Source organism: Arachis hypogaea, chromosome 16 (assembly GCF_003086295.3).
Source record: "Arachis hypogaea cultivar Tifrunner chromosome 16, arahy.Tifrunner.gnm2.J5K5, whole genome shotgun sequence".
In the NCBI taxonomy this organism is placed as follows: Eukaryota; Viridiplantae; Streptophyta; class Magnoliopsida; order Fabales; family Fabaceae; genus Arachis; species Arachis hypogaea.
The window spans coordinates 142,901,803-142,915,017 of NC_092051.1; the positions used below are offsets into that span (position 1 = coordinate 142,901,803).

General features: G+C 30.2%; 1 protein-coding gene across 1 annotated transcript; it reads left to right on the plus strand.

The window, feature by feature from the left end:
* The first annotated feature begins 4,907 nt into the window (after positions 1 to 4,907).
* On the plus strand, positions 4,908 to 6,619 carry LOC112757742 (uncharacterized). Its single transcript, XM_025806300.1, has 2 exons — positions 4,908 to 5,411; positions 6,614 to 6,619. The coding sequence occupies exons 1-2, from the start codon at positions 4,908 to 4,910 to the stop codon at positions 6,617 to 6,619; spliced, it is 510 nt and encodes a 169-aa protein (XP_025662085.1).
* Positions 6,620 to 13,215: the final 6,596 nt, after the last annotated feature.

Below are 13,215 nucleotides of genomic sequence, written 5' to 3' on the forward strand. Positions count from 1 at the left end.
GGAGAAGAAGCATCACAGAGATTTGGCACAAGAGGAATATGAAGATTCTCGAGTTCAAACAATCTTCTAACCTTACATCCAGTCCCGATGATTTGTCCCATCCGACAATCTTGAACACGACAATCGGAAATGAAAAAATTGACATCAAAATTGAGATCAACAAGTTGACCAACAGAAATAAGATTGAAGTTAAATTTTGGAATATAATAAGTATCATGGAGATTAAGAGTTGACTGGGAGATAGAACCCTTGTGTATTGCACGCAAGAGGGAACCATTAGCAGTATAGGCAGAAAGTACATTTGTAGTGGTTGACAAAGACGAGAAAAGATGATGCAAAGGAGACATGTGATTAAAGCAACCGGAGTCAAATTACCATTTAGAATTACCTAGAGGAGTCAAAAAAGCAACAGGACTATTACCAGAAAGGGAGAGAAGATGCTTAAGAAGAGATGCAATATCAGATAAAGAGACAGAAGACAGGTTGAGAGGAGCAGAGGTGGTAGATTCAGTAGTAGCAGCAACAGCAAGAGCAGACACATTCTTGGAGAAGTTGGGATGAGAATGATACTTGAGGTGATCAGGATGTGGTGGGCAAGTAGGACAGATAGTAATAAAATGTCCCGAGAGCTTTCAGTAATGGCAGAACAGTTGTGGACAATTGTAGCTAATGTGACATTTTTGTTGGCATTTACGATATTCAACAGAAGGACAGTTTGAGAAGAGGTGCCCAGAATGGTTACAGTTTTGATAAAATTTACCCTTTCTGTCTGTGACAGCAAAATCATTTGAGTTTTCCATAATAGTAGAGACAAAGATCAAAGAGAGGAGAGAAAACTGCAAATCTGAGGCTGAAAATGAGCAAATAGATGGCAAAATTGGAAAGAGCTCACCAAAAAATCTTAGGGAGGGTTTCACTGTCTGCCACGTTAGATGCCACGTAAGCAGCCACGTCAACAGGAAAAGGCGACATGTGGCAACACGTGATAGGAGAAGGGAAACGCGTCAGCGCTGAGGCGGACAGGGAGGTGGCACGCGGGTCGGAGAGGCGAGCCGGGTCGGGTTCGACGCGGGCTGGAGCAGATCCGCAGGTGTTTGCTAGCTTTGACATGTGGCGCTATCTGATGCCATTAATCCTGGGCGTTGATCCAACGGTGCTGGATGGCGTCTGGAGAGAGTCACCTAAAACAGACAGCGATATTCAAGTGGCGCGTGAGAGCATGTTCGGCGGTGGCAGGCGACGAGTCTGGAGGCGTTAGAATCTTGACGACGAGGCAAACACACTGGTGGCGGTGGTGACAAACCAAAGCGTCAGAAAAAGGTAAAAAAAAAACGAGGGTAAAAAGCATTGTCGAAAGAGAAAAACAAAAGGGCTATGAACGAATTTTCATGGGAAAAAAAGAAACTTATTCTCTTGATACCATGTTAGAAATAAGAGACTAAACTGGAGAAAGGATAATATATTATTGAGTATGTCACAAAGGTACAATACATATGGGTATATATAGGTGCTAGAAGAATCAAAGTAAGAAAAGCATACAATCCTACAATTAATATACAAATATTCTATATAAATATAAATGATACTAATTAATCTAAATTGTTAGTATGTATTTTTTTTAATTTTTATTCTCACAAAGATAATTTCAATATCTATAATAATTCTTTGTAGAAAATGACACTTTTTTTTATTAGATGTCTAAATAATATTTTTTTATTTCTGAAATATACACTTCTCTAATCTCCTTAGCAAAAGTTAAATGACATACATTTTAATTTATTTAACTAAAATACTCTTTCATAATTATTTTTGTATATAAATTAGTGATAAGTATTTGGCTATTCAAGAAAATAAATAATATATATTATAAATATAAACTTATTATTATTGTAATAGATATTAATTTTTAGTATTTTAATTTGTTACAAAAATATTTAATTTAAAATTTTTATATATTTAATGATTAAAAGTAAATAAATTAATTATACTAATAGTAATATATATATATATATTTATATTATTATTAACATTATTATAGTAGTAAAAATAATAATATAAAACATATTTTTTATTATTATAATATATTTTATTTATTTTGATATGTTATCATTAATCATGAAATTTATAAAGATTTTTAAATTGAATAGTTTTTTAAAAAAGGTAAAATATTTTATATTATGTAATAATAATAATAATAATAATAATAATAATAATAATATGAAATATATATTTATTGTTAAAGTAATAAAATTTATTTATTTTTAATATTTTATCATTAATCATAAAATATTAAAAATTTTTAAATTAAATATTTTTATAATAAGTTAAAATATTAAAAATAAATTAAATTTATTACATTAATAATATATTATTGAAGATTATTTTATTCAAATAGATTAAAAAATATATTATTTAATTCTTATAAAAAATTATATATTTTAAAAATAATAAAAAAATGTCATTTAAACATGCATAAGAAAGTGTCATGTTTTCTCCTTTATAAGCATTTTTGTTATCCCTCACTTTGAGCCTGTTCAAAATGGTATACAAGAACCTTTATACTTGTTAGATAAATATTCAAAATTTATTATTTTTTGTCATTACTTAATCGTTAATTTAATTTCTATAGTTTAATAATCTAACAATATACTTTATCCTATACTTTTAAATATTAGTAACTAGTTGATAACAAAAAATAATAAATTCTGATAGTCTTCTAACATTCTTTACTTGCCTATATATATATATGGTGAATTCTACCCAACCCCCTTTAAAATAACATGTAAGTTACCCTTCATTATGTGTCACATTGTAATTGGTCCTTATCTTAACCATAGTTGGGATACGAAGCGCCAACGTCATCGCCATCTACTGCCCTCCCACACAACCTCTTTTTTCAGTATAACCAGCGCCTCTTTTTGCCATGGATCACTTCTTACCCACATAATTAATGATTAATTTGGTTATTAAATTTTTTTATTAAAAAAATATATCTTTATTTAATTACGTGATGGAACATATATTTATATGTAAACTATAATATAATAAAATAAATCTATTCAAAGTATTTAAAAGTATAATTAAAATCATGAACATACAAATATAATAATAAAATTTGTACTCCAAACAAATAAACATATTTTTTTTATCATACATATATTATTTAAAAAATAAATATATTATTAAAATTAATAACAGAAATTTAAAATGATAAAATTCAATTTTTTTACCGTAATTTTTATAGTATTTTTATTTTTTTTATTTTTAATTTATTAGTACTTTATTATCTAATTAATAATTAAACAAATTATTTTTATGAAAATTTATTTTTTGTATTATATTAGAGAAGAGACCAATATAACAGTTTAAAAAATAAATTGTATAAATATTTAAGAGATAAATATGAAATACATACCTAAGTAATGTTTAGTTTGGTTATTAAATTTTTTTATTAAAACAAATCTTTATTTAATTACACGATAGAACATATATTCATATGTAAAATATAATATAATAACTCTATCTAGAGTACTTAAAAGCATAATTAAAATAAAAAAAAAACATATTTTTTATCGTACATAAATTATTTTTTAAAAAATAAATTGTTAAAATTAATAACACAAGTTTAAAATGATAAAATCTAACTTTCTTACAAGTATTTTTTTATAGTATTTTTATTCTTTTAATTTTTAATTTATTCGTATTTTATTATTTAATTAATAATTAAATAAATTATCTTCATAAGAAATTATTTTTTGTATTATCTTAAAGAAGATACCAATATAACAGTTTAAAAATTATGTAAAAATAATTTTTAAATAAAAAATAGATAATATTAAAATTTTTAAAATAAAAATAAATTATATAGATAGATATTTAAGAGATAAATATGAAATACATGTCTAAAATAAATAAAATAGACAAAAATAATTCTCTATTTTTCAAGAGTACTCCTATTTTGTCTGTTTTATTTATTTTAGGTATGTATTTCATATATATCTCTTAAATATTTATACAATTTATTTTTTAAATTGCTATATTGGTCTCTTCTCTAATATAATACAAAAAATAATTTTTTATAAAAATAATTTGTTTAATTATTAATTAAATAATAAAATACTAATAAATTAAAAATTAAAAAAATAAAAATATTATAAAAAATACCGTAAGAAAGTTGAATTTTATTATTTTAAATTTTTGTTATTAATTTTAATAATATTTTTATTTTTTAAATAATATATGTATGATAAAAAAATATGTTTATTTGTTTGGAGTACAAATTTTATTATTATATTTGTATGTTCATGATTTTAATTATACTTTTAAATACTTTGAATAAATTTATTTTATTATATTATATTTTACATATAAATATATGTTCCATCACGTAATTAAATAAAGATATGTTTTTTTAATAAAAAAATTTAATAACCAAAATTAACCATTAATTATGTGGATAAGCAGTGATCCATGGCAAAAAGAGACGTTGACTATACTGCGACGACGAAGTTATTGGCGACGGAATTCAACGACGTGACTAAGAGATGATGCACTAAAGAAAGAGAGGTTGTGTGGGAGGGCAGTAGATAGCGATGACATTGGCGCTTCTTGTCACGAATCGACGGTGCTTGGAAGGAGTGGAATGTGTTTCAAGGAGTGGAGCTTTGATAAATCTCAAATAATAAATTATAAAATAACCCAACTATGGTTAAGACAAGGACCAATTACAATGTGACACATAATGAAGAGTAACTTACATGTTATTTTAGAAGAGGTTGGGTAGCATTCACCTATATATATATATATATATATATATATATATATATATATATATATATATATATTTCGAAGTAGAATCCGTACAATTCATTCCAACTATGAAAGGCCATTACTTAACCCAAGAAATCATGGATGTTGTGCTTGATAAAGGTGCCACCCATGATGATGATCATAGCCTCCCAAAGGTCCGGACCTTAGTCGTGAAGTCCATGATGCCGGGCAAGGAAACTCAACCACGGCTAGTTCGCAAAGTCTTGATGGCCAGTAACGACCATGATACCATGCAGCCAAGGACCATTTTTGGAGGGTGCTACAAAGTAGTGCTCTATTATAATAACGATAATGGTGAGGAGAGTGGTTGGTCTTTTTATGGTTGGATTGTGGAGTCACTGTGCATGGCCCTAGTGGACTACCCTATACTCGCTGCCAGGCTCCTGGAAAGAGACACGGGACTGCAAATTGTGTCTATTGATTCTGGCTTTCGATTATTGTCGGCACAGTGTCAATGGAGCTTGTCACAGTTTCTTGATCTGAATGAGAGAGACAATAATAATAGTAATGAGACTGAGCTTGTCTACTGGAAGGAAATTGATGAAACATCTCCTCAGTTCTCACCCTTGTGCTATGTTCAGGCAAGTACTATTATTTCTTCTACATGTACTTTACTTTGGGTTTAACGAATGGAAAATACTCACATGATGACATCTTGATATGAAGATGATATTGTGAATCCTTGATGATTAATCAATGATGATTAATCAAACATATTTAGTTAACTTTATCAACTCATCTAATAATTCACAATGCTATTTTCATGTAAAGATATCATCATGAGAGTATCCACCTTAATGAATTACTAATGCATTTATTCAAAGGAAAAGTATATGGAACCAAGAGATGATCAGCCAAAAAGTAAACAACTTAACTAATTTATAATTATATTTAATTAATTTTATTTGTTTTTAATTTATAATATTTGATATTAATTGCTTCTCACCCCAAATTAAAATTTTGAATGATACGTTGAAGAAATAGGAACAGAAATCACGGAACTTTCAATAATTTCGATTTTTAGTATATAAAAAAATTTATAAAATATATAAAACAACATCAATTTAGTATGAAAAAGAAACATTCTGATATTTAGTAGAAAAAACATCTTAATGCTTAGCATAAATATCATTTATGTAGAGATTTCGAATTCACCCAAAAACATTTGACTGATTTTTGGTACCTCTTCATTCCCTAACATGATTGTTATCCAAATGCTAACAACAATTAAAAAGCTTCATAATTTAAAGCTTCATAATTTAAGCGAATGGAATTGAAGAAATAAATAAAAATCGAATTTTACATGCTCAAAGTATAACCTCCCACGTCAATAATAAGCTTTTAAGTGGACACCCTGATATCTTTTATAGTTAGTGGGGCATAGGATTCTCAAAATGGATTAAAATTCGTTCTCTATTTAAATGGGCAAATTTTTTCTTTTAAAATTACGTCCATTTAAATTTCAAGTTAAATAAGTATGTTAGTTAGTGAACTAAATAAGTTATCCATTTATTTTTATTTTGCAAAAAAATAGCACTTTTTTATTCATATTCTTCTTATTTAATTTGAAAATTTAATCTATCGACTAAAAAAATACTGTTTGTTTAATTTTTTTTTAACAAAAAGTGATATTTTTTAATAAATATTTTTTTTAAAAAAAATAAAAACTAAACAAGTTAATCCATTTAATTCGTTGATTGGATTGGCCATAAACGATATAGATTAAAAATTTATGGTTCGTAAAAAAACTATACTTATATGAGTCAATTTGTATAATCTGCAGATTTAGATGAGTCGAGTCTAGATAAATCGTCAGCTCTAATGATGCATACAAAATATATGATAAAGACACATGGAATGTGACTACTGGATAGCCCTTCATGCATATTTGCAAAGAAAGCCATATGAAAAAGTTGCTTGTTTGAGTTGTTCAAATAATATTGTTTTTTCAGCCGAATTAATCAATTTTTTTATTTTAATTTTTCATCTTAAATCCTAAATTCTTAAAAAATAAGATAAAAAAATAATGATTAATGTCAATTATTTAAAAATTATTTTTTATATTTTTTATTATTATAATTTTGTACAAGTTTGATTTACCATTTTTTTCACAACTAGAAAATGGATTAATACAGACAGATTTACATACAGATTTAGTCTTTATTACAGACAGATTTTTGGTTATTGACGAAATTATCGATGGAATTTGTCTCTCTGTAAAAGTTTCATCGGAAATTATTTACCGACGAATTTTTTTCCGTCGGAAAATTACAGACGGATTTTTACTAGTTACCGATGGATTTTTCCTCTGTAAATTCTCCATCCATTTTTCGAAGGCGACGAACTTTCGGACGGATTTTCTGTCTGTAATTACAGACGGATTTTCAGACAGATTTTCCATCTGTAATTACAGACGGATTTTCAGACGGATTTTCCGTCTGTAATCTGTAATTACAGACGGATTTTCCGACAGATTTTCTGTCTGTAATTTGAACTTTGGAAAATCATCTCACACTCTGATTACAGACAAAAAATTCATCTGTAAATCCGTCAGTAAGGTAAAATAGAATTTTTTTTATTTTTCTAATTACAAAATGAGGAATGCTAGGGGGCCAGCAATTTTGGTGTTTTGTAACCATCAATTGGTCATCAATAGTATTTTTAATGGTATGAGATTACATCTAATGGTGGAAAATCATTCACTTTTATTTTGATGGTTAAGTGCTGGCCAGAAAACACAAAAGTTGCTGGCCCCCTAGACTTTTCCTTACAAAATAAACTTGTTTTCATACAAAATAAATATAATTTAATACAAATTTTTATCTAATTTGTATTCGAATATTTATAATATTTCAAAAAATAAACAAATTCATCGTATTATCAAACTAAAAGAAAAGTACTATAAACAAGCAAGTCAATATAATTCAAAACATAAACAAAGTGTATTGATCATCAACTATAATTTCCAGTATATTGTTCAACCATATTAAAACTATCAGCTATAGTCTTCAGTGTCAGCTTCATCCTCATCATCATCATAGTCCTCATCCGAACCATACTAAAACTATACCAAGTCCATTTTTGCCCTTGCTAGCTCCCTCTCCAATGTTTTCTTCTCCTCCAGCCTTGGACTACTGGGAGTAAGTATGGGTCTAATTGCAAGAATAGGACCATACACTTATTAGTTAGTAATATAACAATAATAAGTACAGAATAAACATGGAAGAAATTGAACGGAAAATTTTTTCACAGATCCACCTTATTATTGATGAGCACTTCCAACATATAATTGTTCCAAAGAATTTGGTAACATAAGCATTTTAGCAAGATAAAACAAAAAGACAGCAGAAATAGTCACTTTAAGCAGGAAATCTTTGCCTAGACATAGAAAATCACTCAGTGCTCCTAATTAGCAGAGTAGTTGGCTAGAATGAAATAAATTACCTGTCACCAAAGAGGAAGCAATTTAGACTCATCACCTAGGGCATTTAAACGTTGTGCACTGTAGAACATTGATATGATATCAGTAAATGCAATTTCATATTTAATTTTGACACTCAATAAAAGTTAAAAGACAGGTTATTTCAATTAATCACTTTAAGTTTTCTAAAATATGTGACTCAGAATATTAATATAACAAATAAGAATTTCACATATGACATCAAAGTATAGTCATGACTCGACCAGGTTTCCAGAATGATTTCTCTGAAGGGTTGCAGAAGAGAAGCCTTGTTCGTCATAGTCAGATTCTGTGTCCATTTTACCATCCAAAAATAGGCAGATCACGGCGCAGTCGTCCATCTTTGAAGTTGGATACTTAAGTTTTCACTCCCGGGCTGCAGCATCTACCAGAATCTTTGCAGCTGATGACCGTGTTGGTGCCGAAGATACTATCTCAACCACCTCTTCATTGCTTAAAACATCCCAGACCTAGAAAGAATCAGAATCAGTTACATTCGGAGTGGAGGAGACATGGAAAGATTCCACTGCTAAGTGCTAACAAACTATTGAGTGGTTACCTCATCAAGGCATAAGGATGAATTCTGATACAAAAATCACACATGGAACAAAGAGATAGGATGAATTCTGATGCAAATAACAAACTTTGCAAATCGGGCTTCAAATCAATGGTCAACTGAATTGCCACCATGGAGTCATTACTGTCCTTGGATCCCATCACTGCTCGAGAATCCCCGATATATCCAATGAACAAATTTGAGCCCTGGTAAGAGAAGAAACTGAGAAAACCATAATGGAATCAGAAACCATAGCTAGATTCTCTTTTTATTTCTTTTTCCAATGTGTTACCTGCTTCACTATAGTGACAACCATGCTCCCACTACAAATTAGTTTTAAATAATTACATGTAGTGGAAAGAGGACCAATATGAATATCATCTACAAGAGAAAGTAAAAAGTTTCATAAATAAAATATAGATGGTAGCAGAAGAAGAAATTAAGGACATGCCTAAATCAAGCTCGAAATCATCAAGTGGATCAACTGTGTCTGATGAAGGCTTTAAGAAGGGAGGATTTGAGAATATTTGTTCTAGATTCTCCAAAATATTAGGATGAGCTGGTTGATTTGCATTTGGATCTGCTTTTCCCGTGGTGAAGTTCTTGACAAAATTAGCAAAGATAGAAGTTATTCCCTGTGGCAAGGAAAGTTGAATTAAAAATCCTAGAAACTGTAATGAAAGAACCAAAAGCACGAAAAACCTGAAAAATTTGGACCTGTCTTTCATTTTGGCTTGGAGATTGGCTCACAATAACATCAACAGCAGCTTGGAGAACTTTATCATGAAGACAAGGAAAAGACTCCAGAATCCTAAAAGTTTATGTTTTAAAATTGAGTGTACACATTATAGAGGCTAATCACATTTAGCAAATTTACATGATGAAAGAAAGATACCAGAACTCATTTTGCCATGTCAGAAGTGATATTGAAGCAATTTCATTCCCATTGACCTATATACAAAGTTGAAAACAAGATAACCATTAGTCTGATTACAATAAAGATATAGTCAAATAAATTACTGAGCTACCCATCTTTAGCTATTGGTAAAAAAGAAATTGGGAAATAACCTCAAAAAGGACATACCATCGTCGAGTTTGGGGCCTTCATGCTTCATCAAAAGTATTTGCTATAATTTTATTATATTGCAATCAAATTCAATACAAAAGGGAACTAGGACTACATGCGATCATATTATATGCCAGATATATCAACATGTTAGGTTTGGCATGCAATCTATTTTGAAATTCAAATAATGTAGTTTGAAAGATTAACTTATGCTCCGAGGGCACAAATTATACAATAGTGAAAACAAGAGGCACACATTAAGTAGAAGTATTTATGATACCTTCACTAAATTCCAAGGACCCCAGTAACTATTGGACATTGTTCGTTGTTCTTCCACCTTTCAAACACATAAACCCAACCGGTAACAGTTTCTTCCCAGCCATCCTCTGAATCATTGACATATTCCAAGAAATCATTGCACTCATCAAATGCCCCAGAATCAACATATCTAAAACCACCTTCCAAATTCATAGTCTCATGGTTTCCATTTACCTAGATCAGGCAGATCCAATTATGGAAAGTTAATTAAAAATTTAAATAGCAGAAGGTAATAACAAGATTCTTAAAATTTTACAAATAACTCCTTAATAATTCATCGAGGTTTAATAGGAATTATTTTCTATTCCTTTCTCCAAGCTTAAGGGATTATTCCAAGTTCTAACATACAAGTTATTTTTTAAAATTAATTTTAAAATACAAGAGAAGATCAATCTACGTTTCTAGTATTTCTATAAAATATCAATCCATAGAAAAGAAATCCAGCACATTATTGCTTTACCTATCAAATTCTAATTCTATACACATTGGCAAAAGACGAGTGACTCAAATTAAAATTAAATTTTAAAACTAAGAGCTATCGGTTTCTAAAAACAGGACACATACCGTTTTTCCACCAGTCCATAAGTCTTGATCATCAGAACTCAATACACCAGCCATTTCAAGTGCAGATCTAGCCAACTTAAGATCTCCATGTAGATTTCCAACTATTAAACGAAAATTGACTCCGGTGAGATATATAAGAGACAAAAAGCATGCATTGCTGAAAAACATTATGTCTAAAACTAATTAACAAGAAAAAAACCTATAAGCATATTAATAGAATCAATCAATGGAAAGCATCCCCATCCATTGAAACTTTCACTTTGACATTGAGAATTTCATACTAGAGTTCCACCATATAAGAGAATCAAATAAAATAAAGCATGTATGCAGTTCATCATATAGTCTGAAATTTTCAATAAAAGCAATTAGTAGTAAAATAAGTGCATTGCTGATCCTATAAGAATTCCATCATGAAATACTTGACAGTAGATGCACATAAAGATGTGCTTAAGAGATCAAAGATTTACACGTCATTTTCTAAGAGATTACTTCCACTTAGCTAACTCCAATTAGGTTACTCCAGTTCAACTTTAAACAAAAGAATTATTATTCTACATTTGCTAGGAAAAAAATTCATGAGGAAGACAGGATGAATATGATTCCCATTTTGAAAATGCAAATAAATATTATTTCAAGCATTCAACCAACAAGCTTAAGGGTCTTCCTAATAAGAGCAAGCCATTTCCTTGCAGGGCCATTGTCTTCTGTTCCCAAAATGTTACCAACAATAAGAGGTACAATTTCTTGAAACCTGAGGCCAAAAAGAAAATGCAAAAAATTTCTCAGCAAGAAATGTTGCAGAACAAAAGGTGACTTCCACATTATACAACCGGCATTAATAATTTACCCAAGAACATAGATATCAGCGGGTGGAGAGGTGTGAAGGCAATCTTCAAGGTTCAAATAACTTGGAGGTGACTTCCCTGCTACATTCCAAGTGGCAACAAAGATTCTGCATGCAGAAGGAATAAAGAACTCAATAAAATAGAAAATCCTTAGTTGTTGTTGTTAGAAGAAGATAGTTTAGTACCTATAATTATAAAACCTTTTCCAACTATTTTATTTAAAACCAAGGAAAGAGAAAGTAATGTGATTGACGACAAAATTTAAAATACCTCAAAAGATATTTAGCACAGCTTATTCTAGTATCCTTTGAAATTAGATAATCAAGAAGCACTTGGTGATTATAATGTATCTGCAGATCAACAAGTTAAAGACAACATAATCAATAGATAAGATTTTTTACTTCCTTTTAACTAAATAATAAAATGGATAGAATTGGGGAACCTATCTACGTGCTATGGCTACATTAATACTTGCCTCTGAAAGAAACAGGTGGAAAAGGTGCAGGTGGAAAAGTATATATAGCTGTGAAGACTTTACCTGAATCAGTGAACAATATATTCCTCTTTTATTAATTTAAAAAAATTCTGGAGTAGAAAGTAGAAAAAATACTTTAAAGCCTTCAAGGTCTTTACCTGAATCAGTGAACAATATATTTCTCTTTCAAAGCCTTCAAGGTCTTTACCTGAATCAGAAGAAAGTAGAAACCTACCTACTACCAGGTACCAACCCCAGCAAGAAAGGAAAGTGAAAACAGAAAACCTAATCTAATCCTATTTCTCAGCTATTCAGAATCAAAACCTAATCTAATCCTATTTTAACAACCTAAAAATCCAATAATCAGAAAACAAATCTAACTAAAGTAATTACTAAAATCAAACTAACTAAACAAAATTAATTGAACTCAACAGAAATTAAAAGAATTTTAAAACCAAAACCTGGTCTCTACGGTTCGAACAGGGGGAAAGAGAGAGGTGGAACCGCGGCTGACGGAGGAATCGATTTTGGTCGCCACGGAGCTAGGGCTTGCGCGTAGGTAGCCGCGGCATTGACTGGAGGAGATGATGGCTGTAGCGCTGAGAAGATATGCGAGCTTGAGGGGCAGTGGTGGTGGAGCTTGAGGTTGCTTTGTTTTGCGAACGAGAAAGAACGAGAGAGACAGGGGCTGTGTTCTACTGGTTCAGTGCTTAAAAAAGAGGAGAAGAAGGAGAAGGTGGCTGCGGCGGTTAGGGTGACCGGCGGTGGCGCTGTGGGTGAGGAAAGGAGAAGAAGAAGCTCGTCGACGGAGAGGGGAATGCTAGGTTTAGCTCCTTTGATTTGGTGCTGTGAATGAATGGAGCTCGGGCACAAAGGATCATAAACGCTAATATCAACATTTTTGACGGAAAAATTTTAAATTACAGACGGATTTTTCGTCTGTAATAATTTAATAAAACGCAGCGTTTTTATCTATTTAATTACAGACGGATTTTCCGTCTGTAACCATTTTCCACGAAAAAAATTAATTTTTTCGATAGAATTATCGATGGATTCTCTTTTTCGTCTGTAATTTATGCTAATTCATTTTTTTTGTTCTCC